General features: G+C 56.6%; 1 protein-coding gene across 2 annotated transcripts; it reads left to right on the top strand.

Moving 5' to 3' along the window:
• The first annotated feature begins 4,970 nt into the window (after positions 1–4,970).
• On the top strand, positions 4,971–22,452 carry CANT1 (calcium activated nucleotidase 1). Of its 2 annotated transcripts, none has more exons than XM_039475775.2 (4): positions 4,971–5,084; positions 16,898–17,547; positions 19,096–19,299; positions 20,285–22,452. In XM_039475775.2, exons 2-4 carry the CDS (start codon positions 16,920–16,922, stop codon positions 20,653–20,655), a joined length of 1,203 nt encoding a protein of 400 aa, XP_039331709.1. In that variant the 5' UTR covers positions 4,971–5,084; positions 16,898–16,919; the 3' UTR covers positions 20,656–22,452. The 2 variants fall into 2 exon arrangements, with proteins under 2 accessions (XP_039331709.1, XP_074245123.1); XM_074389022.1 differs by lacking the exon at positions 4,971–5,084 and adding an exon at positions 5,128–9,183.
• The last annotated feature ends 1,700 nt before the right edge of the window (positions 22,453–24,152 follow it).

Below are 24,152 nucleotides of genomic sequence, written 5' to 3'. Positions count from 1 at the left end.
TGCAGTGAGCCGAGATCGCGCCATTGCACTCCAGCCTGGGTAACGAGCAAAAACTCCATCTCCAGAAAAAAAAAAAAAAAAAAAAAAGAGTATCCCAATGCTCTAAGAAAACCCTGTTGTGCTTTTATTCCATTGTTCAATTTATGGAGAAACTGAATAATACTCCTTTAACTTTGGCCAATATGTGCACACAGAGAATTCCTTTTACGAGATTAATCTTTCACAAACCTTCCACAAGTTGCTTAAACCTTCTATTTTATCCTATCAAAGAACAATGCTTCAACCTTCCAAACCAGGCAAAAACATCCCATCTTCCTATGCCTTCTTATAATCTTTTACCAAGTACACATTATACTTTCCTTATACACTGTGCGTGTAAAAGATTACCGTTGCTCCAGTAATCTCAGTTACACCTATTACAGTGTTAACTCTTAGGAAATTTTATTTTTGGCCAACAAAAAACCTGGTAACTAAGTGATTTTATTTGTATATCAGGTGTGGAGCTTAGGGCACCAGACAAAGGTGCAGATAAGGTCTGATTCTTTCCAGCATAGCTAGGGCATGGCTAACTCCATATGTTCCCATGCCTACTCTAATGGCTCCAAAGGAGCTAAGTTGAACAATGATCAAAAATCAGAGAAGTAGTTTATGGAACATAGTATCTGACCTACCTAATTTAGGCCAAATGTCTAAATTTCTAAGACATTTTTATTTTACCAATAATCCTTAAAACTGCCTTTCCTTTCCAAAGATGACTAAAGTCATGTGAACAAAAAGGCATTCATATTTTAATTTTTCTGGTGAAATATATTTTTTAACTGCTTGTTTTTCTTTAAACCAATTAAATAGAGCTCTTTTATGTATTTTGGTACTAAAACATTACTCACACGGGTGGTAGAGACCGAGAGTAAGTACCCCACATGGCCACAAGATCAAGCTCCGAAGGACATAACACAAGACGAGGGGGAATCTACATCCAGCTTTTGTTTCAGTGACCTGCAGCAAAGTTGGCAGCTGACCTGTTTGCCGGGCCAGCCTGAATAGTGGGCTCACAGGGGTCCTAGGCCCACCTTCTATCCTATGATATCCCATTTAGGACAGAATGACACAGAAGGACAAATTCATAGCGCCAAGTACACCGGATTCATCACAGCCGAAGACTAGCCTCACAAATCCTTTCTCCTATTCATCAAAACCTCGCAGAGGAGACCATGATTTTTAGGATTCACTCAAATGGTTTGCATAGAGAGGGACAGACCAGAGGCCTGACTGGTAAGAAATTCTTACCCTTTTGCCAGCATGCCAGGTTTCTGGGATCCCTTTCCCTACGCAGCCCTAGCCACCCTGCCTCACAGCACCATTAACTGTGGGGGCTAAGCCACACCACAAAGGGATTATCACCCTTTTCCACTTCAGGGAACCACAGGCAAAAGCCTCTCAATGTTGCAAGGTGCTGCTCCACAGGTTGCACGGAGGAACCAGATCCATGTTGTCCATTCCGGCAGAACAAAACACACTTGACAACACGTAGACATCGGCCAACCCCTCAGCACCGAATATTGACCTGGCAAGCTCAAAACGTCCCCTGTGGGCCCCTGTAGTCTCTAATCCATTCAAAGTTGGGTGGAATGACTGCCAACCAGGAGTTTCAACAAGTGATTTTGGACGAGAGTAGACAGTCATCCAGAGTGACAGAGAAGATAGTCGAGGGAAAGGTGAGAAAGAGCGAGGCGCCAGGTGTGGTGGTTCACCCCTGTAATCCTAGCACTTTGGGAGGCCAAGGTGGCTGGATCACTTGAGGTCAGGAGTTGAAGACCAGCCTGGCCATCATGGTGAAACCCCATCTTTAAAAAAAAGAAAGAAAGAAAGAAAGAGAGAGAGAGAGGAAAGGGAAGGGAGAAGACCACTGCCTGTGGTGGATCGCGGAGGTGAGGTGCTCAAGGAAGCCAGAGAAAGACCCATCCATCACAGCGACACTGAATCAAAAGTTCAGGCAGCTGCTTGTTAAAAGGGACCTTTCCCAGCAGTCCCATCAGCTCTCAAGTCTTCCCCTTTGAGGAAGGAAAAAAAGATGTCCAGGTCCCACGATCCTGCACACACCTAATCCTGTCACCCACCGCCATCAGCAAAGAGAGCATGGCAAATTAATCCAAAGAGAATAGCGGTTAGCATCCTGCGGGGCTGAATCCATTTTTAGGCAAGAGGGGTCTTACCGAGGGTCGCCTCTAACCTTCCTCTGTTGGGCCTTGAACCCACGTTTCAACAAGCCTTCTTGTCGTTTACTAAGAGGGGTCTCTAACTCCCTGTGTCTTAGAAGGGATTCTAACTCTCCTAATTGGAACCTCAAACCAAATTCCATCCATTACCCTGGGTAAACTACCCACCACTTACCCAAAGTGGGCCAACTGGTGCCTCAGTCTATTTCTCTTGGGTCAGAGTTCTCTCCAGTATGATCCCTTCGTGGTTTCTTGCAAAATACGTTACCAGAAAGGGGTCCTGATCCAGGCCCCAAGAGAGGGTTCATGGATCTTCCACCAGAAAGAATCCGGGGTAAGTCCACAGAGTAAAGTGAAAGCAAGCTTATTAAGAAAGTAAAGGAATAAAAGAATGGCTGCTGGTTGGCTATTTTTATGGTTATTTCTTGCTCATATGATAAACAAGGGGTGAATTATTCATGAGTTTTCTGGGAAAGAGGCAGGGATTTCCCTGGAACTGAGGGCTCTTTCCCCTGTTAGACCATCTAGGGTAACTTCCTGACATTGCCATCGCATTTGTAAACCATCATGGTACTGGTGGGAGTGTCTTTCAGCATGGTAATACATTATAATTAGCATATAATTAGCAGCAAGGATGGCCAGAGGTCACTTTCATTGCCATCTTGGATTTGGAGGGCTCTGACCAGCTTCTTTACTGCCTTCTGTTTCATCAGCGGGTGTTTGTGACCTGTAAACTCCTGTCTCCTCCTGTGACTAAGAATGCCTAATCTGGGAATGCAGCCCAGCGGGTCTCAGCCTCATTCACCCAGCCCGTATTCTATCTAGCTGGAGTTGCTCTGGTTCAAAAGCCTCTGACAGAGGAACTGGATCTCTCATCCATTGACTACATTTTATAAAGGTTAAACTAGTCAGAACTAAACGATATATTGTTTAGGGATACACACCTGTGTGCTAAAATTATAAGGTAAGGCAAGAGAATGATTAACACAACATTCAGGATTGTGGCTACCACCTCTTGGGGATAGTGGGAGCTGAGAATAGGAAGAACCCGGAGAGCTTGAAAAATACAGGAATAATGTGTTGTTTCTTAAGCTGGAAGGCATGTGTAGATCTTTTAGAAAATAAAAGCTTTGAATATAATGAGTGTTAGGCGCGTTGCTCCTGTAAGGAGACCACCAAGCAGGCTTTGTGTGAGCATCATGGCTGTTTATTCACCTGGGTGTGGGTGAGCTGAGTTCAAAAAGAGAGTCAGCCAAGGGCAGTGGGATAGGAGTTGGTTTTATAGGTTGGGGCAAGTGGTCAGTTAAAGGTGATAAATCTATTTTAGGGAGGGGAACGGCATCATGGAATGCATGGTCACAAAGGTAGGGGTCATCTGTTAAAAACAGGCATGATCATCAGCGTGGGGAATATGGGTTGCAAGCAGAGGGGAGGGTGCTGTAAATTACACAGTTACAGGGGTGGGTGCCTTGAGAAACCCAGTGTCCAGAGGGGAAATTCCACAAGGCTGAGCAGAAACAATGGTTGCAGGTTGCAGGTTGCAGGGGGAGAGCAATTCGTTGAGGCAGGAACAGGTTGTTTCACTTCTTTCTGTGACCACCTGGTTACTTGCGGTCCCCTCAGACCTTCTGGCTTCTGGAGACCATCCAGAGGTGTACATGTGGGACACCAAGGCTATAATGGCCAAGCTTGGACTTGGAGACCTAACAATGAGTATTATGTGAAACATGGCCGGGACTCAAGTTTAGCATGACAGAAACATCAATGAATTCCAGAAGTTTGTCTCCTCTCCAAAATCGAAAGCCAAAAGTGCATAACACTGTGTTTAGCACATTTCTATTTAAAGGTAATTTAAGATATCTGTTTATGACTTGTTTAAATACCATATAACATCTCTCAGAGGAATCACAAGAAACTAGAACTAGCGATCGCCGCTGGGCAGGGAACGGAGAGCGGCAATGTGAGGCTAATTTTTCACTGCACACCGTTTATATACTTTGAATTCCTCCTCTTGTGTATCTGTTACTGAACGGAAGGCTTTCGGGAGAGCCGTGGGAGGTAGCTAGCATGGAGCAGGAAAGCTCAAGGTGCAGGTGAGCAGGGGGCTGGTGCTCCCTCCTGCCAAGCTCTCCTGCCAGAGGCTCCAAGGACTTTGAGATGGAGGAGGGCAGGGCCGGGGAAACCTTTTAACACAGAGCAATGAAAGTTCTCGGGGGCTAGGGAGGGGAAAGGAGGAATCAGAGACCCCCGTTTGGCAGGAGGTTTGTGGATTGCAGATTGGTTGCAGGGGAAGACCCCCACCGTCCCCACCACGGGACACTACAGCCTCAGACCTCCGTGATCCTGGCTTTTGAAACTGGTCAGCAGCACTCTGGAGGTGGCTGTTTTGAAGGGCCAAGGAGAGGGGCTGTCTGTCTGAGAAAGGGTGTCAGAAAGGGGCTCACGCTTTTCCACCTCCCGAGACCACGAGGGTCGGGGGGGTCTGGCTCAGGGAATGAGAACTTCCCTCCCCAGTAGCCTTCACCTCCCCCTCGCCATGCTTCCCACCCCAGAAGATCTGCTTGGCCCACGTTCCAGCGCAACGCGGTGGAGGAGGGTCCTCGTGTGCCACCGCGGACTCCCGCGCCCCTCCAGCCTGCAGCCAGCCCGCCGCTCCTCCAGCGCGCCGGCGCAGGACACAAAAAAAACCACAGCTCCCAGCAGCCCCCGCGCCGCCCGCGCGCAGCCGCAGAGCAGACGCTGCCCGGCGCGAGGGCCCGGAGGCGGGGCGAGCGGCGGTGGGGCGGAAGTCCGCCGCCCTGCTCGGTCCTGGCCCTGCGCGCCGCCTGGCCCCACCGCCCGCGGGCACCGGAGCTAGCCCCGCAGCGGGTGAGTGACTCTGCGCCCGCGGCCGCCGGCGCCCTGCCCCCGCCATGGGTTCAGGTCCCCGTCCCGGAGCCTGCCGCCGCCCTCCGACCCCACCGCGTCCCAACCCCTGACCCCTCAGGCCCGCTTCCCGTCCCACCCATGCGGGACCTCTGTCCCCTGACTTGCAGAGTGGGCTGGGACGCCGCCCTCTGACCTGTGGGAAAGTCCCCGTCTTCCGACAGGCGGTGGACACCACCCTCTCTGACTTTGGGACACCTCTTCCCTGGGAATAGTGTGGGGACCATTTCCCTCTGATTAGTGTGGGCACCTCCCCCCTCTGGCTAGTGTGATGACCATCCCCCTCTGATTAGTGTGGGCACCTCCCCCATCTGATTAGTGTGATGACCATCCCCCTTTGATTCGTGTGGGGCACGTCCCCTCTCTGGCTAGTGTGGGGCACGTCCCCGGGAATGACCCCCTCCCACCACCCTCTGACTTCAGACACCCCTCCTCTGGTCTATGCGGGGCCTCTCTCGACTGATAAGGGCATTTTTCTCCGTCTTACTGGCCCTTTGTCGCACCTGTAACAGGAGAGGCTTCCCCACCCCATCCCAGTCCTTGTTCTCCCTGCCCTCATCCGGTTCAGAGCCTTCCTCCAGGCAGCACAGCTCTGTCTCCTCTTTCTGCATGCAAACAATTTGCCCTCCCGACAAAGGTACCTGTGAGCAGGTACCTGTCTCACACCCCTGCTGCCCTTCGGTCTGGATTCTCGAATCCCCCGGGACAGGTACCTCCTTGCCCGTCCATGTTGCCTGCTGCCTTCGCTTCTGCCCCCGAACGGTCTTTCCCTTGCCCTCTGCATCCCTAGGCTCGGCACAGAGCACCTGTGACCGCTCTGACGTCCGCCTCCAGCAGACACCTGTCTCTCCCAAGCGCCTTTCCGCCTTTGTGGCCCCTGTCTCCGTAGCAGTCCCAGTGCCCAGCTCATTTCTCATTCTCTTCTTGGGGTTGTATGCTCAAGTCTTTCCTGCCACATTTGCAACAAAGCAGAGGTTTGGGAACGTGTGTCTCTTGGTGTCAAGTGAATCTGGCTAGCCCTCCGGTGTAAGCGCCCAAACTTGAAACAAGTGTCAGGTCCTAGAAGGCTCCCGAAAGGAAGCTGGTGCTGCAGCCCTTCTGGAGCCGCCACGTCTCCCAGCTCCTCCTCCCTCTCCCTCTGAGGAGCCTTGCTGAGAAAGGTCTCTCCGGTCCTGGGCCACAGACCCTCCCTCCAGCCCCACCCCAGGCCTCTCAGCAGGACAGTCTGGCTGGAGCCTGTGGAATGGCTGCAGGCTCCTCCCTGTGCTCCTCCCTGCTGGCCTCAATGAGCCCTCTATCCCAGCCCAGGCCCCTGCTGAAAGGCACATTGAAGGAGCCAGCCCGCTCCCCTCTGGATGAGGTGAGGGTTTCCTGTTGGGGCAGCCCCAAACATCTTCAGGGCCAGGACTCAGGTGAAGCATGGATTTGTCCAGGCACTGTCCCAAATTCTAGGTCTTCTGTCACTCTTTCATGTCCAAATGAATCTGATCACAAAAGAGAGTGACATGTCACAAGGTGGTAGAGGAAACCATCCACTCACAGTGGGATAGGACCCCTGGACCCTGGGCCCCCCCTCACTGGAGGGGCACATCTGTGGTTTGACGCTTCTGTTCGCTGGAGGTCTCTTTTCTTGTCCTGAGGCTATAACCATAGCGTCCTAGCCCGTGGCAGCTTAGTAAATGTGTTGGGTCAGCTCCCGGTACTCCACCTCACTGTGCCCCTGGGCTGCAGAGTACTGAGGAGACCCAGGGTGTGGGAGGAGCAGTTCTCCTTGCTCTGTGGGTGTTCTTACCCTGCCCCCTGGATGTGGCTCTCGGGTGTCTGTGCCTGTGCAGGCTCCCACGAGTACATACAGCCCATCATCAGAGTCTCAGTACTTTCTGGTAGCCACATAGGTAGATGTAGAAATGCTGCAGTGTTTTCTCTTTCACAAACAGAAGATCTGAGACCTGGAACTGTCCATGTCCTGAAACGGGTCAGTACTATGATAAGGAAGTCCTTTTTCTGTTTGTAGAATGGTACCAGGGGTGCCGAAGGGACACAGCATGGATTCTTTTAATTCTGTTCTCTCTCCGCTGTCGAAATTTCCTGGAACGCTCTTGTGAAGTGCCAACATCAAGGGAATTAAACACGTTTATAGTGATTTTTAAGACTGTTCACGTTGCTGTTCCTTTTCTTTTAATCAAGACGGTTAATTAGGAAAGAATGATTCTGACGACGGAGAAGTCTGTCTGTGCAGCCGTTCTGCTTTTTCTCTTGGCCCTCCTCGTCTCTGTCTCGCGTGCAGTGGGGAGGTGGAGTCCACGGCTCCTGGTTCCCAGGCAGGACACTGCCTCCCGCGCTCCTCTGGGATGGTGCTGTGGGAAGTCAGGAAGGCGCCGAAGTCCGGCTCAAGACAGTGCGCGATGCTACCATGTGGGGGTGGGGCAGAGATGAGACTGGGGCCCCCCAGAATGGCTCTGAGGATCTTGCTGGGTTGAATGAAAGTCCTGGCGATGCAGCCTTAGTGTCCCAGGAGCCAGGCCCTGAGGAAAGCGTGAAATGAGAGGGTGGCTGTGGGCAGGTGGCTCACGGAGGCACCACTACGGTGTGGAAGCCAGTCCTGATCCAGCTCCCTCGGGGGATGAGCCCAGCCCTTTATTTTCACACATTCTAGGAAAGGACAGCTTTCCAGATGTGTGGTGCCATTTGGCATGTCCCTTTCAACTGGGAAGGTCACTTTTTGGCTAAAATCCCTCCAAGTATAACATCCATGATAAAAATTAAGCAGGCACAGCCTCTTTACGATGCAGTGAATGCAAACCGTACAGGGTCCGAAGCTGTGCACCTACCATAGACAGTGACTGGTCCTGGCCCTTGGAAAACCTGGGGGCTCTTTCCCCATCTTTCTCCTGCGATTGGTGGAGTCATAGCTCCCCGAGATGTCCACGTCCTGCCTCTGAGCCTGTGAAGATATTACATTGCGTGGCAAAGGGGAATTAAGGTCGCTAATCAGCCGACCATAAAATAGCGAGATGATCCTGAATTTTCCCCGGGAGCCCAGTGTCATCACAGAGTCCTTAAGAACAGAAGACGGAAGAAGAGCCAGAGGGAAGTGAAGGCCAAGGGGCTTGGAGACGTGCGGTGGGTGGGGCTCGGAGGGGGAGGAGGGGCCACCAGGCAGGGAATGTGGCTGCCTCCAGAAGCTGGTAGAGGCATGGGAATGGGTGAGAGTCTGAGAAAGGAGTGCAGCCCATGACCTGTGCGAGGCTTCTGTCTACAGGACGGCACCTGCTGCCTGCCGCGTGCCAGATACGGGACGCCGGGACAGGTGAAGAAGTCAGTAAGATCCTGAGCTGGGCTTTAAGGAGGGTGCTATCTGTGGAGGCAGGATGGCCTCAGTAACCCTAAAGGACAGGCTCCCTGTGACCTTCTCCCTCCTTCCTGGTTTCCTTGTGCCGCCCACCCCAGTGCGGATTTGAAACGGAATTTTCAAGTACGATAATTAGCCTCGCAGGTGCAAAAGCAGGAATCGGGTAACATTTTCAAGGCGGCCGGCCCACAGCAGGCATGAGTACATGTTTCTTTCGGATGCACCCCTTGTGTTCTCTGGCGCTGTTCGCACGGGCGTTTGAAGGCCCTGGCTGCTGCCTTGGCCGTGCTGAAGAGTGTGAGGTCAGCGGGGTTTGCTCTGTGAACACAGTGGGCACTGTGAGGCCTGCCTGCCTGCTCTCTGGGTGTGGGAAGGGAAAGGCAGGTAGCTCTTCTCCAGGGCTAAAGGGTTGGCATGCCCGCCACCTGCCTGCCTGTCCCTGCCAAGGAGGCGGGGGCTAGGATGTAGTGTCTTCTCAACTCGATGCTGTTGCTTCCTGCCCTGCCTAGACCCTGAAAGGGAGGAGCCGGGCAGCCCTCACCAGAGCTGCTGGTTCTGCCACCTGTCCTATTCCACCCCTGCAGGAAGCAGGAGAAACAGACTCTCCTCTCGGCTGTCTGCTTTCCGGGGAGTCACCACTCCCTTCAACATAGCCTTTCAGAGAGGGCAGCCTGAGGATGGCCTCGGGAGGTAGGTGGCCCCTGAGCCCATGACTTGCTCCTGGGAAAGGGAAGCAGCAGGGAGAGGCCCCCTGGGTGTGCACAGAGAAAAGCCAACTGTTTCCCTAACTCCCTAACTACGCTTTCCCTAACTCTCCCTCCCTAGTCCCCCTCCCTAACGCCCCCCTCCCTAACTTAACCCTCCCAAACCCCTCCCTAAATCTCCCCTCCCTAATCCTCCTCCCTAACTACCCCCTCCCTAACCTCCCTCTCCCCAACCCCCACTTCATAACTCCCCCTCCCTTTCACCTCCCTAACTCGCGCCTCTCCAGACCCCTCTCTAAATCTCCCCTCCCGTACTTCCCCATCCCTAACTCCCCCCCAGCCTCCCTCTCCCTAACCCCCTCCCTAACTCATGGCTTCACTCTTGCTCCACACCTACACACCAGGCCACGTCCACACACCAGGCCACACCTACACACCCTGTGGCATGGACAGATGCTTCCTGGTCCCTATGAGCCTTTCAGGTAGTTGCCACTCCTGTGAGTGCTCTCCAGGCAGCAGCAGGGGTGCTGTCCCCTAGGCCTCTGAGCCTGCGAGATTTGCAGCCCCACCTGAACAGGAGAGCCTGGTTGACCTTGAACCCACGACTTTGCTGTAGTTTCTGGGTCCTCTTGTTGCTGATTATCTAAAATCAGAACATTATGCTGCAGGCACTGGGGTTGAAACACTTCTTTTTACAATAAAGCAAACATTTAAACTGCCTAAAGCTTTGAGGAGTGTGGGGAGAAGCCTCACAGGGGCCCCTTTCTTCTGGAAGGGACTTTGTCCGTCTTGTGTCTTACCCTCACCGGTTCATTTCTGTTGTTCCTGGCTGGCAACAAAGAACCTCCTACCCCCACCCACCAAAAAAGAACCCAACTTTTTTTTAAAAAGAACATGCTAGCTTTTGTCTGCAGCAGGCCCCAGCAGCCAGACACCCCAGGCAGCCTCCAGCCAGTGGTAGCTGATACACAGCACAGGCCGTGGCAAAGTCATCTGATTTGAAACTTTTCAGCAAAATGAAAGTCATTTCTTGGGGTACTGAAGGAGAGATGAAGCCCAGGGGAAGGTGATCTGGTGCTGAAGTTAAAGGAATTCTCTGGAAGGTACACAGAGTTCTCTTGTCACTGAAAGTAGTCAGTCCCTTGTTTAACCAAAGGTCTCTGAGTCCCCAGCGTCTCTTCCCCTCTGTTAGCTCTGGGAATCAGCAAGACCTCGAGGTAGCACTGACCACACTGTCCCGCAAGGGTGTGTTCACAGTCCGTCTCCCCCACTAACACTGATTCCCCAGAGCGAAGAGAGGGGCAGAGACGCTAGACTCAGACACTTCTAGTTGCATGTGGTCAGTGAGCATCCCAGGTGGGGAGCAGCGTGTGCAGCAGTGTGGATGCCAGGAGTCCGGGATGGTAAGGCATGCGGTGTCGCACAGGGACCTGGGAGAGGTCCCGCTCCTGGGAAGGCAGGCAGAGAAACCCAGTGAGGCCTTCTCTGCAGGCTGAGACACTTGTCCTTTAGATGGAAGGCATAGAGATCTACTAGAGTTTGAATCCGGATTTGCTTTTTTGGAAAAATTATTCTGTCGGTTTTGTGGAGGATGATTTGAGATGGTCTTGACCAGGGATCTGTCAGGGGACAGGGAGTTGGTATTTTCAGCCTCCACAGTCTGTTGCAACCACTCAACTCTGCAGCTGGACTCAGCATGCCGGGAAGGAATCTGAGCTTGCTTTAATCAGCTGCATCTACACACCAGGCAGCACCTAAACACTAGGCCACATCTACACACCAGGCCATGTGCACCTACATACCAGGCAGCGTCCACACACCAGGCCACATCCACACACCAGGCCACACCTACATACCAGGCCACATTCATACAGGCCACGTCTACACACCAGGCCACATTCACACAAGCCACACCTACACACCAGGCCACGTCCACACACCAGGCCACACCTACACATCCGGCCACGTCCACACACCAGGCCACGTCCACACACCAGGCTGCACCTATGCACCAGGCCACGTCCACATACCAAGCCGCACCTACACACCAGGCCACATCCACACACCAGGCCATGTCCACACACCAGGCCACACCTACACACTAGGCCACACCTACACACCAGGCCACGTGCACCTACATACCAGGCAGCAACCACACACCAGGCCACACCTACACACCAGGCCACCTCCACACACAGGCCACATCGACACACCAGGCTGCACCTACACACCCGGCCACGTCCACACACCAGGCCGCACCTACGCACCAGGCCACATCCACACACCAGGTCGCACCTACACACAAGGCCACGTCTACACACCAGGCCATGTCCACACACCAGGCCGCACCTACACATCAGGCCACGTCCATGCACCAGGCTGCATCTACACACCAGGCCACATCCACACACCAGGCCGCACCTATGCACCAGGCCACATTCACACACTAGGCCGTACCTACGCACCAGGCCACATCCACACACCAGGCCATGTCCACACACCAAGCCGCACCTATACACTAGGCCACATCCACACACCAGGCCACACCTACACACCAGGCCATGTCCACACCAACACACCAGGCCACGTTCACACACCAGGCCACACCTACACACTAAGCCGCGTCCACATACCAGGCCACGTCCACGCACCAGGCCGCACCTACACACCAGACCACGCCTACACACCAGGCCACATCCACACACCAGACCGCACCTACACACCAGGCCATGTCCACACACCAGGCCGCACCTACACATCAGGCCACGTCCATGCACCAGGATGCGCCTACACACCAGGCCACATCCACACACCAGGCCGCACCTACGCACCAGGCCACATCCACACACCAGGCCATGTCCACACACCAAGCCGCACCTACACAGTAGGCCACATCCACACACCAGGCCACACCTACACACCAGGCCACGTCCACACCAACACACCAGGCCACGTTCACACACCAGGCCACACCTACACACTAAGCCGCGTCCACACACCAGGCCACGTCCACCTACCAGGCCACGTCTACACACCAGGCCACGTCCACACACCAGACCGCACCTACACACCAGGCCATATCCACACACCAGGCCGCGTCCAGACCGCACCTACACACCAGGCCACGTCCACACACCAGGCCGCGTCCACACACCAGGCTGCACCTACACACCAGGCTACGTGCACCAACACACCAGGCCACACCTACACACCAGGCTGCGTCCACACACCAGGCCGCGTCTACACGCCAGGTGGGGGACTGGATTTGGCCCAGGGTTGGTAGTTTGCAGCCCTCCCAGCAGGTGAGAGGGTGCTTGAGGAGTGAGTGAGAGGCAGTAGCGGTCAGGCCCTGTGCGGAGTTCTCCACCCTGAGCGTCTGGCGTGGCCATCAGCATGGCTCCAGGAAGTAAACTGAGGCCCAGAGAAGTCCCTTGGCTGAGCCCAGATGGTCTAGATTAGCAGTGATCTAGACCTAGATCTTTCCGCTTCCCTGGGCCACATTGGGAGGATTATCTTGGGCTACACGTAAGATACACTGATAGCTCATAAGCTGAACAGAAAATCTCATCATGTCTTAAGAAAGTTGACGAATTTGTGTTGGGCTGCATTCAAAGCCATCCCGGGCCGCATGCTGGACAAGCTTGGTCTAGCTCATTAGGCCTCTGATAGTCACCAGGGTGAGAGGGAACTGGAGCTGAGCTGTGTGGATGGGTGGGGAGGAGGGGCCAGGTCCAGAGCTGGGCAGACGCATATGGGGCTGAGGAGGGAGGAGGGTTAGGACTCATTGCTTCCCATGATGGCTCCCGAGGGCCAGGGGAGGAGGACCTTGTTTGCGGTGCCTGTGGGCATCGGATGGCAGGCTGAGAGACTGGGTCAGGCTAGAAAGGCGTGGAGGTCTTCACCCTAGAGGGCAGGCCCTGGGAGAGGTCAGTGGGCTCTGTCCCCTGCGAGCGCTGGGGACTGGCAGACCTGCCTGGGAGGAGGCCAGCAGAGAGTACCTCCCTACCTCCAGGAGGGACGACCGGGGCATGCGCTCTCTGGGTTTGCCGCTGGTGCAGGCTTCAGGTCAACTGCTTCCGAGGATTAGCCGAGAGGGAAGAGAGGGTGTAGGTGTGGGTGAGGGGCCTGGGCAGGGGTGGGGAGAGACAGAGGTGCTGGGGACTCAGGGAGGGGTTTTCCTTGATTCAGATTTGCCATTTATTCAGCAGCAGTTGAGTGTCTCTGGGAGCGTAGGGTCTGGAGGCGAGATGGTGACAAGGTGGGAGACTTGTGCCACCTGGGGACGGGAGGGAGGAACCAGAAGAGCTGGCGGCCGCGGGTACTGACCTGCGTGGCAGTGTGGGCCGCACCCACGGGCCTCAGCGCTGAAGGTGGCTGCAGAGTGGTCTCCTGGGAGAAGTGGCGTGAGGTTTGTCAGGAGCGGTGGAGGTGCGCAGTGACTCGCCGAGTGCCGGGGGAGTTGAACCGGGAACATGAGGGTTCCAGGGGCCAGCGGCGGCACAGCACAGGGCCTGACCCCAGACACCGTCTTCCTGGGCCTGCAGCTCACGTGCGGCAGCTGAACGGCTCGATCTGTGCGGGGCTTGATCCGGGCCGTGGGTTCATCAGTAAGATGAAGGTGGGCGCCCGGCAGGGTGCGGAGGGGCTGTTGAAGAAGTGGCTTATGGCCCACCTGGCATCTCTGTCCCTTCAGCCTGTGTGTGCAAACCACCTGCTCCCTGCCTGGCAGTGTATCAGGTGCTGGGGCTGTGACAGTGGGCAAGTCCCTGCCCGGGAGCAGAAATACTCACCTAGCCAGGCAGGGACGGTGGGAGGGACAGTGGGAGAGCCGGAGCTGCATGGGAGGGGGGCGGCCGGGCAGGTCTTCCCGAGTTGCTGATGCCCTGTTGGAGAAACTGGGTGCCTGTGTGAAGAGCAGGCCCAGCTGTTCCAGGCAGGGGAACTGCAGGCTCTGCCCCGAGGACGAGGCCAGTGTGGTCAGGGGACAGACGGAGGCCCGCGTGGCTGGTGGCAGGCAGAGGAGACGGTGCAGTGTGAGGGCTGAGTGATGGGAGCAGAGCGGGTTCACCCCAGGACTGCGGAAGCCGCCAAAGCTGGGAGTGTGCCACCTGATGGACGCCCCTTCGTGGCGGGTGGCGAGGGAGTGTCGGGATGGTGGTGGGGTGGCAGCTGGCACAGGGACTCCATGGTAAGGGTGGAGGAGTGTTGGGGGTGGGGAGGCAGCCGGGGGGTGGAGGGAGGCAGCCGGGGGGTGGAGGGAGGCAGCCGGCATGGCACAGTGAGGAAGGGCCGTGCAGGAGGACGGAACCTGCCCCAGAGTCAGTGCCGAGGAGGGAAAGCAGAGAATGAGGCCACTCAGGTTTTCTGTGGTGGCGGCGCCTTATGTTTTTATCGGAGTGTAATATTCACGCAGAGAAGCACGGCTCCCAGGGTCCCAAGAGAGCTTGAACCAGGCCACTATGGACACGGTGGCCACGCGTCACCACCACCCTTCCCACAGGGAGATCAGGAGCAGTTGGGCTGAGGGCAGAGCTGAATAGTACTTGTGTCTTGAAACAAGTACTTGTGTCTTGAAACGTGTCTCAGACACATGTCAGAAATGCAGGTAAGGTGGGGTGCAGGCGTTGGCAATCCCAGCACTTTGGGAGGCTGAGGCAGAAGGATCACTTGAGCCCAAGAATTCAAGATGAGCCTGGGCAAAATAATGAGGCTTCATCTCTATAAAAAATTTAAAAATTAGCTGTGTGTGGTGGCACATGACCGTAGTCCCAACTGTTTGGGAGGCTGAGGTGGGAGGATCATGTGAGCTTAGGAGGTTGAGGCTGCTGTGAGCGTGATGGTGCAGCTGCTCTCCAGCCTGGCAACAGAGTGAGGCCCTTTCTCAAAAAAAGAAAAGAAAAGAAAAGAGAAATGTAGGCGGAATTTGCACAGGAGGTTACGTAGAGTACTTCAGAGCCCAGAGGAGACTTCCGGGGCCTGGCTGGGGTTTGAAGCCTTGGAGCTGGCAAAGGGGCCGGGAGGGGCGGGGCCTGGGCCTGGCCAGAGGAAGATGTCCAGCGCTGGGAACTCCAGTCCCACTGCCTGGAAGGCCCCAGTGACCAGCCCTGTAACCACCTCAGGGGGTCCTGACAGGCCTGCCCCTTAAAGGGAGCAAGGAGTCTTCTCTGCGGGCCTGGACGAAGTGCAGGCAGCCCTGCTCTGCTGTTAGGAGGCTCGCTCTGAGCAGCGGGCCGCACCTATTCGCCTTACTCACTCCTTGAACCTGACCCTGGGGCTAAAACCTGAGACTGCCCGAAGCTCCGGGGGCAGGCTTCCACGTGCAGCTCTCATCCTGCTTTTGCATCTTCTCAGCCCAGCGGCCTGCAGCATGGAGAAGGGGTGTCTCTGGTGGGGTTGTCTGTCCCTGGCCACTATGCACCAGGGCCTCATGTCCCACGCATTTGGGGTCCAGAATTGCACAGAGCCACGAGTCCCCAAGCCCTTCCCAGAAGAGCTGACTAGGACTCTAGCCTATTAGAGGACAAGGGACAATAGCCCTGGCTGGGAGGACAGCGTCTGCCCATAAAGCCACACGTTTGCTGTTCTGTTATTTGCTTGAGGACCCAGCGAGGGAAGCTTCCCAGGCCAGGGTTCACTGAGGGCCAATGGTCACCAGGAGCCGTCTCCCCACACCCCGAGTGGCACTTGTCAGCTGTCTGGAGACAGGCAGCTCCCACTGAGGCGGCGCAGACGCGGGCCTGGCGGCCCCGTGGCTGCACTGAGCCATCATGCTGTGTACCTAGAAAGTGGGGTTGGTCGCAGTGGGAAGGGCTGCAGCTCCTGGCTGCCACCAGCACCCTGACCCTGGGGCTCTTCCACGGAGCCACGCCTGGGGTGGAGGGTGGCCCGGGAGGGGCCTGCAGCTAAGCCAGGCCCCACGGTGAGCCCAGCAGTGCTTTGGAGCCAAGGCACAGATATGCTGGCCTCCAGGCTGCCAGAGCAGCTCAGACTCTGGTCCCTGCGGTTATTTGCATTAATAGAAAGGCCAAAAGCAACAACGGCTACCAAAAAGAAGGAGCGTTTGGATCTGTTTTGTATTCAGATGCCCCAGGAGCCTAACCCAGAGGAAGTGGAGACGGCTTCACTTACTGCACACCCGCCTGCCCGGGCACTGTTCTAGGAGCTGGGATACAGAGGTGGAGACAGAAACAAACCGATAACTCTATGCTCTATTCTCGTCAGGTTGGGACAAGTGCCAAGGACCCAGGGACGGAGGGCGATGTCGGCAGCAGGACAGTCAGGGAGGGCTTCTTGGATGAGGTGGCATTTGAGTAAAATACAGACCTGTGCCCTGGCTGTGATCCTATCCCACCTCACCCGTCACCTTCCCCTCCCACCTGCCTCCCAGCACTTCTCTCTTGAGAGGGATCGCAGAGTGCAGCCCGCACGGAACTCCCTCTCCCACTCAGCTTCCTACCGTGCCAGCTGGGTCGGGAGATGGAACAGTTCTGCTCTGGCAAGACTTCACGTCTTGCTGAATGAAAGTAAACAAAGATACTGCTAGAGTCAGGGGTTCATGAAGCCAAGGGAGTAAGAATGGCCACAAAGTGACGTACTCTTTCTTCCGGGAGAGTCAGCCTCCAGCGCCTAAGCTTCCCGAACTGAGCCGGCACTGAGCTTGCGGGCGCCCTGACTTCTCTCCCCCCTCCCTGGCTGTGCAGGTCCCGACGGGCTGCCCCGCTGATGCCCCTGCAGCCGTCTGAGCACCCGGAATGGAATGAGTCTATGCACTCCCTCCGGATCAGTGTGGGGGGCCTTCCCGTGCTGGCGTCCATGACCAAGGCCGCGGACCCCCGCTTCCGCCTCCGCTGGAAGGTGATCTTGCTATTTGTGGGGGCCGCCATCCTCTGGCTGCTCTGCTCCCACCGCCCGGCCCCCGGCAGGCCCCCCACCCGCAATGCACATAACTGGAGACTCAGCCGGGCGCCCTCCGACTGCTACAATGACACCTACCCCCTTTCCCCCCCACAAAGGACGCCAGCTGGGGTTCGGTACCGAATCGCAGTTATCGCTGACCTGGACACAGAGTCCAGGGCCCCAGAGGAGAATACCTGGTTCAGTTACCTGAAAAAGGGCCACCTGACCCTGTCAGACAGCGGGGACAGGGTGGCCGTGGAGTGGGACAAAGACCACGGGGTCCTGGAGTCCCACCTGGCGGAGAAGGGGCGAGGCATGGAGCTCTCTGACCTGATCGTGTTCAATGGGAAGCTCTACTCCGTGGACGACCGGACAGGGGTCGTCTACCAGATCGAAGGCAGCAAAGCCGTGCCCTGGGTGATTCTGTCCGATGGTGATGGCTCTGTAGAGAAAGGTAACCGGACCCCGAGGGCTTGTGGAGGTGTGGGTGAGTGTGGGAGTGCGGGGCCTGGCTGGCAAACGCCCAGAAGGCGGCGGCATGACGGGACGACACGTCTCCCTCCTGCTCCGACCTGCGGCCTCCTGACTCTTGGCCGGGAGGGCAGCCTCTGTCACTTCACACCGAGCAGTTTCTGGGCGTGAGAGCTTATCACTAGAGGCCTGCGGGAGAAGTGGGGATCTTCCCTGGATGTTTTTCGGCTGCATCGAGGCTGCCCTGAGCACCTCTGGGAACACAGCCCTTTTTACACCTTTAGAGCTTCTCAGGTGCACGCTGGGATGTGCCTCGAAAGCCATGGGTCAGATGGTTCTCCCGTGAAACCCAGACTTCGGTTTCATGTTACTGAAGGGTGAACTCCTGCAGCCCTGCAGGGTGGGGCGAGTGAGCTGCGGCGCCCCCGTGCAGTGCAGCCCGAGTCCAGCCTTCTTGTTCGCCAGAGAGCAGGTGCTGCTTCTGCAGGACGGGGACAGGCTCCGGGGAGGCACGGTGCCAGTGACATCCTCCCGGGGCGGGGGGGCCGAGAGCCCCCAAGGACGCTGGCAGAGGAGCTGCACGTGGCTCCGTTTGTCTGGGCTGGCAGTGGGTCCCTGCCTTCTAGAAAGCCAGATGCCACCGCAGGCTCTTTCAGGTCGAGGAGGAAGTGCACACACGACTCCTGGCCGGCCAAGCCCCCCCACACCCAGTGATAAAACCTTCAGTGTTTGCGCAGGGCTGGGCAGGCTACAGACCTCACCTGAGGAAGCAGAAAGTGTTGGTCGCCTACTTCCTGCTTCACACTTTCGGGTTTCAGGCAACCCTGGCCTAGTTCTGTCCTTCCCTTGGGTAGGGAGGAAAGCGGGGTCAAGGGAGCTTTGTGGTTGGGCAGCGCTCAGGTCATCCGGGCGGGGTGGAAGACCCAGGGGGTGGAGAGCATCTCATGGCACAAGGGACCCGGGAGACAGCAGACCCCTCCAGGGCCCGGCACAGAAGCTGCTGTGGTCTCAGGCAGTTGAGGGGCACAGCTCCAGCTCTCAGGGAGAGAGGCTGGCAGAATTTAGGGAAAGCAAACGGAAGTGAGCACACGAGGCTCTAGGGATGGTCAGAATCCTCTGGAAGAACACAAGCTCCACACAGCCTGAACTGGGTGGAGCCTTCAAAGTCAGGCTGACTTTAACTCAATCCGTTTAAGAAAAAGCAAAAACAGTTTCTGAATAAATACACTGCAAGGAAGACTGGGACCCCCAACGCCGAGCCCCTCTGCAGCCGCGGGTGTTAGAGTGATGCTCCGTCAGAGCTCAGGTGCCGCCGAGGGTGCGCACACACGCCCCGGGACACACGTGCCCCTTCGGACTGCTGCACTGCTCAGCCTTTCTAGCCTTGAAGGATCATCTTGAGGTTGGGGGTTACGGCTGGAGCAGGAAGTTGGGGATCAGAGGAGACTTGAGAGTGGGGACTGGACCCTCAGGAGCTGAGGGGAGGGCAGGAGGAGGTGTGGGGCCTCAGGGTGCTGCTCTGCTTGGCCAGGCTTCAAGGCCGAGTGGCTGGCGGTGAAGGACGAGCATCTGTACGTGGGCGGCCTGGGCAAGGAGTGGACGACCACCACGGGCGATGTGGTGAACGAGAACCCGGAGTGGGTGAAGGTGGTGGGTCACAAGGGCAGCGTGGACCACGAGAACTGGGTGTCCAACTACAATGCTCTGCGGGCCGCTGCCGGCATCCGGCCGCCAGGTAAGATTCCCCAGCCCCGCAGAGTGGCTTCCGCAGCCCTCGCTGGGAACCTGCGTCCCGCCTGCATGTGCCTCCAGGATCCTTTTCTGTTCCTTTTTTTCTTTTTTTGACAAAGTCTTGCTCTGTCACCCAGGCTGGAGTGCATTGGTGCAATCTGCTCACCGCAACCTCAGCCTCCCCAGTAGCTGGGACTACTGGCGTGCGCCACCATGCCTGGCTAATTTTTACATTTTTAGTAGAGATGACATTTTACCATGTTGTCTAGATGGTCTCGAACGCGTGACCTCAGGTGATCTGGTGATCCGCCTGGCCTCCCAGGCCTGTTTCTTGCTTGATTTTAGTGATTTTGGTTGCCTGTGATGGTGGCTCCCCTCAGGCCAGTGGATTCAGGGGGCAAGCGAGCCGTTCTCTCTTTCCTTCCGCACCCACCCCACTCGCAGCTGGCCTCCTGGCATCCCAGCCCGTGGCCCTGTTGTCCGCACAGGGGCTGGTTCTGGGGGTCAGGCCCTGTCCCCACCCCTGGTGCTGGGCTGTGGCGTGCACACCAACACAGGCTGGCAGCACTGGGGCCTCCCCTGTCTGGGGCTGGCGCGGGCTTCAGGTGCCTGAGGCTCAGGAGGAAGCGGCTGACGGCTCGCCTTGGGCCCAGGGCTGTCTCTTCCTTGCAGCCTCAAGGCAGCCTCCCCACATCCAATGCGAGTTTCTTCCTTTTCCTTGGGCTCCTCTGGATCGGCACCAAGGAGCTGCGTTGAGCCAGAGCCCTGATGCAGCTCACAGGCAGCTCTCGGGGGATGGGAGGGGGTACCGCAGGTTCCCTGCGTGGAATAAGGGAGGACACAGAAGCCTGGAGAGCTGGGGAGGGGGCTGCTGGGGGCTGGCGGGCCCTGGCGGTCACAGCCCCGTGCCCGCTGCGCACGGCCTGATGACGTGGGGCTGGGCGCACCAGGCCGCCTGCGTGTCTGACCCGCGGTCACCTGGTCCCCAGGCTACCTCATCCACGAGTCTGCCTGCTGGAGCGACACCCTGCAGCGCTGGTTCTTCCTGCCGCGCCGCGCCAGCCAGGAGCGCTACAGCGAGAAGGACGACGAGCGCAAGGGCGCCAACCTGCTGCTCGGCGCCTCCCCCGACTTCAGCGACATCGCCGTGAGCCACGTCGGGGAGGTGGTCCCCACGCACGGCTTCTCGTCCTTCAAGTTCATCCCCAACACCGACGACCAGATCATCGTGGCCCTCAAGTCCGAGGAGGACAGTGGCAGAGTGGCCACCTACATCATGGCCTTCACGCTGGACGGGCGCTTCCTCCTGCCGGAGACCAGGATCGGAAGCGTGAAGTACGAAGGCATCGAGTTCATTTAGCTCAAAACAGGGAGACGCTGGGCAAGGCTCTCAGGACTCGGCTCTTATAAAAACCAGAGGAGGGCACTTCTGTTTTGATTTGTGCTTTTTGGAACTGTGCCTGGGTTGGAGGCCTGGACAGGGAGCCGGATCCCGGGCTGGGCAGGGGCACTTCTGAACACCCCATGCTGTCCTCTGCTGGTGAGATTGGTCACTTCAGGCATTAAGGCAAAGCCTGCGGAAGTGGCCCGGCCCTCTCTCCCATCTGACCTCCTTTGTTTTCTATGTTCTTTTGTTCAGTAAATATCCCTGGAGCTCCTACCATATGCCAAGCACTGTGCCTCTCCCCGAGAACACAGTGAGCATGAGGTGGACCTGCCTGCTGGGGGCCCCCAGGTCACACCCTTTTCTTCTTCCTCTGAGCCTGGGGCATCATGTCCAGCCCTGCAGATCCTTGGAAAAGAAAATGTTTACGTTGCAGGGCATTGCATGGCCATGAGCGAGCGCAGGCAGGCTCCAGAGGACGCGTCTCCCACAGCTGCACAGGCAGGCCTCAGATCAATCCGTCTCCACGTCATCTGGCCATGACTGCTTTCTCCCTTCAGGAGAATGCTGGGGCCCTGTCGCACTTTGAAGTTGTAATGATTAAGCTGTTTTCACTGAAGCAGTTTCCTTTCTTATAAAATGGAATCACCACCTCTTATCACGCAGAGCCAAGTCCAGCCCGCTCCAGCCGCAGAGGAGTTTAGCAGGACTCAGTGACAGTTGGTGAACCAAGCGTCAGGTGTGTCAGGTGTCGGAGTTCTTGGCCAGCAGATACAAAGATAAAATGTTGCCTTTTCCCAGCAACTGTCAGAAATTGTCACGCCTTTCAGGACTTTGATGAGCGACTTGAATTTTTTATTTCCTGCCTCGGGGTTTCTGGCTGGCTTCGGGTGACCTGTGGCCCCAGGGCTCCTTTGTCCTGGGGAGGGTCTGTGAATGAGGCCCGTCGCTGCCCTGGGGTTTCTTTCCATGGCCTTGTTTCTCCTCTTCCAGTGGGAGTTTTGCAGCCTCTTCTCTGTGGAAACCTCACATGAGCGTTGGCCGGGCCTGGACCGCTCTGTCTTCCCAGCACTCCAGCGCCAAGGCAGGGTGGGAGATGAGACGGAGGTCAGGCGCCACCCAGGCTGAGAAGGGCGTTTCCATCGTCTCAGTGCTCTCGCACGGCACTACCTCACCCCGACCCCACGCCACCCCGACCCCACCCCCGGCCATCAGTGGGGCCATGCTGGGCGGGAGGGCGAGGCTCTGGCTGGCCCCGTGCCGGTCCCTCGCAAACCTCTCCTCTTTTGAAACTCAAGCACAGCTGTGAGGAGGGCAGCCAGGAGGGACCCCTCTGGAGCTGGTTGTCTGTTTCCCTCGCCATGCCATAAGTAGCGGAGGAAGCGAAGGAAGTGAACACCGAATGTGACACGTTTCCGAAGAGCTCAGCTCTCACCGGGCGCAGCCTGGAAACCCCAAGTCTGTACTGCCTTTGCCTGGCTGTGTCGCTGACCCGCCTCCTTGATGACTGTCCTTGATGTCCAGGCTGGGTCATGTAAAACAAGAGATGCAGCCGGGAAGGTTGGGGGACTTGAGATCTTGCTGAGGGATCGTGTCGGCGCCTGAGCCACAGCCCAGGTGCCCGGGAGCAGCCTCTTCACATGGGCAGTGATTTGCCATTACTCTAAAGCTCACGGTTTTCTTTCCCTCTCTGCTGCTGTCAGCATAATGATTGTGTTCCTTCCCTACGGGATCCAACAGTTTTGTAAACAATAAAGCGTCTGAGGGAGTGTAGTTCTCTGTCTCCCTGTCTGTGCCGTTTGCGGAGGCGGGATGCCCAGGGTGCACACGGGAGTCGCCCATCAGGGGAGCCCTTCTGGAAACCGAGTCCTTCAGTCTCAAGGCGCTCCAAGGGCACGAGTGCTGTGGTCAGAAAGGGAGGGTCTGAAAGCACTGCAAGCCCAGTCCCGGCTCTGTCCCCTTCCAGCCGTACGTCCGTAGACAAATGGCCTAACTTTCCTGTGCACCAGCATCCTCGTCTGCAAAAGGAAGCTAACCGCAGGTTCCATCCCAGGGCTGCAGTGAATGGTAAGTGACCGGGCGCCCGCCAGGGTCTCAGAACGCTACCCGACGCACCATGGGCACCCAGGCTCCCGGTCGTTGCTGCTCATCCCCGGGGAGGCCTCTGGAAGACGTGGTAAGGAGGCGCACAGGTGAGAGGTCAGGCTGAGCTGGTGTCTTTAGTGTGTCTGGTGAATCCACAGGAGCAGAGGCAGTCGCTCCAGGGGACATGTGGGACAATCCCCATCACTGGAACTGCAAATGCCAGGAAGGCAGGCACTGGCCAAGAAAGAACTCAACTGGAGACAGGACAGGGGCGGCCAGAGAGGGAAAGAAGATGAGGAGAGCAGAATCAGGCCAGGTGCGCCCACGTCGGCCTCTTACCCTTCAGACCCACTCTCCTACCCCGCCTCCCGTCCCAACCCAGTGAACCTCCTCTGTGCCCTCTGGGATGGCTCCCGGGGAGTCCCTGACTCCCTCTGGCACTTGCCTCTCAAGGCAGCCTCTTCGGCGTCACTCCCAGTGTCTGGGTCGATTCCCCCTCCCCTGGTCCCTTCTGGCCTGGGACTGTGACAGCTCCACTGTCCACTGCTCCAGATGCCACAGCTGGCCCCTGTGCAGCCCCCACACCCTGCTCGCTCACCCCTAGTAAACAGTTCCCTTCACTGAAGCCTCCTTCGATGACCCTCATTCGGGCGCCATGTGTTCCTGCTAGGAGTCTGACCAAGACAGCCCTGCAGGAGGAGGCCACTCCGGAACACAGATGCCACAGCAGGGCCCCTGGAGACTCCCGAGAGTGAGCAGCAAGGAGAACCAGGCGTCCTCAGCAAGGATCCACAGGAAAGCCTTCCCAGAAGAACCCAGGGCACATCGGCCGAGGTGGGGCCGGGATAAGGAACTGCACGTAAGCTCTTGACTCTCTTTAAGAAGCCGTGACATGCGGGACTCGGGGGTAGTAACTGCCTGCTCCACACTCACGTCCAGCATGCAACTCATCTGACTGGACAAAAAGCCAAGATTCAGTTTATTTCATTTCACATGTTCATCCTGTCTTCCAGTATGCTTTTTCTTTGGAGACAGAGTCTTGTTCTGTTTCCCAGGCTGGGGTGCAGTGACATGATTTCAGCTCACTGCAACCTTCGCCTCCCAGGCTCAAGCAATTCTGCCTCTGCCTCCCGCGTAGCTGGAATTACAGGCATGCGACACCACACCCAGCTAATTTTTGTATTTTTAGTAGAGATGAGGTTTCACCATGTTGGCCAGGCTGGTCCCAAACTCCTGATCTCAGTTGATCCACCAGCCTTTTACAGGCATGAGCCACCGCCCCAGCCCCAGTACACTTTAAATTGATAAATCTCAAGGTAAGTTATCCCTTCACGCTGTTAAGATAGTTAAATAAAGCAAAAATAAAACACCTTCACACAAAACGGCAG

Source organism: Saimiri boliviensis, chromosome 17, assembly GCF_048565385.1.
Source record: "Saimiri boliviensis isolate mSaiBol1 chromosome 17, mSaiBol1.pri, whole genome shotgun sequence".
NCBI lineage: Eukaryota > Metazoa > Chordata > Mammalia > Primates > Cebidae > Saimiri > Saimiri boliviensis.
The sequence above is the reverse complement of the archived record's forward strand: the minus strand, read 5'-3'. Positions and strand labels throughout refer to the sequence as shown.

What these genes read in the sequence shown, in the direction of transcription:
- CANT1 (XM_039475775.2), top strand. Translation starts at nt 16,920, where the DNA reads ATGCCCCTGCAGCCGTCTGAGCACCCGGAATGGAATGAGTCTATGCAC. An exon ending in TGATGGCTCTGTAGAGAAAG is followed by an intron (nt 17,548 to 19,095) that starts GTAACCGGACCC and finishes CTGCTTGGCCAG; the next exon opens with GCTTCAAGGCCGAGTGGCTG. An exon ending in TGCCGGCATCCGGCCGCCAG is followed by an intron (nt 19,300 to 20,284) that starts GTAAGATTCCCC and finishes CCTGGTCCCCAG; the next exon opens with GCTACCTCATCCACGAGTCT.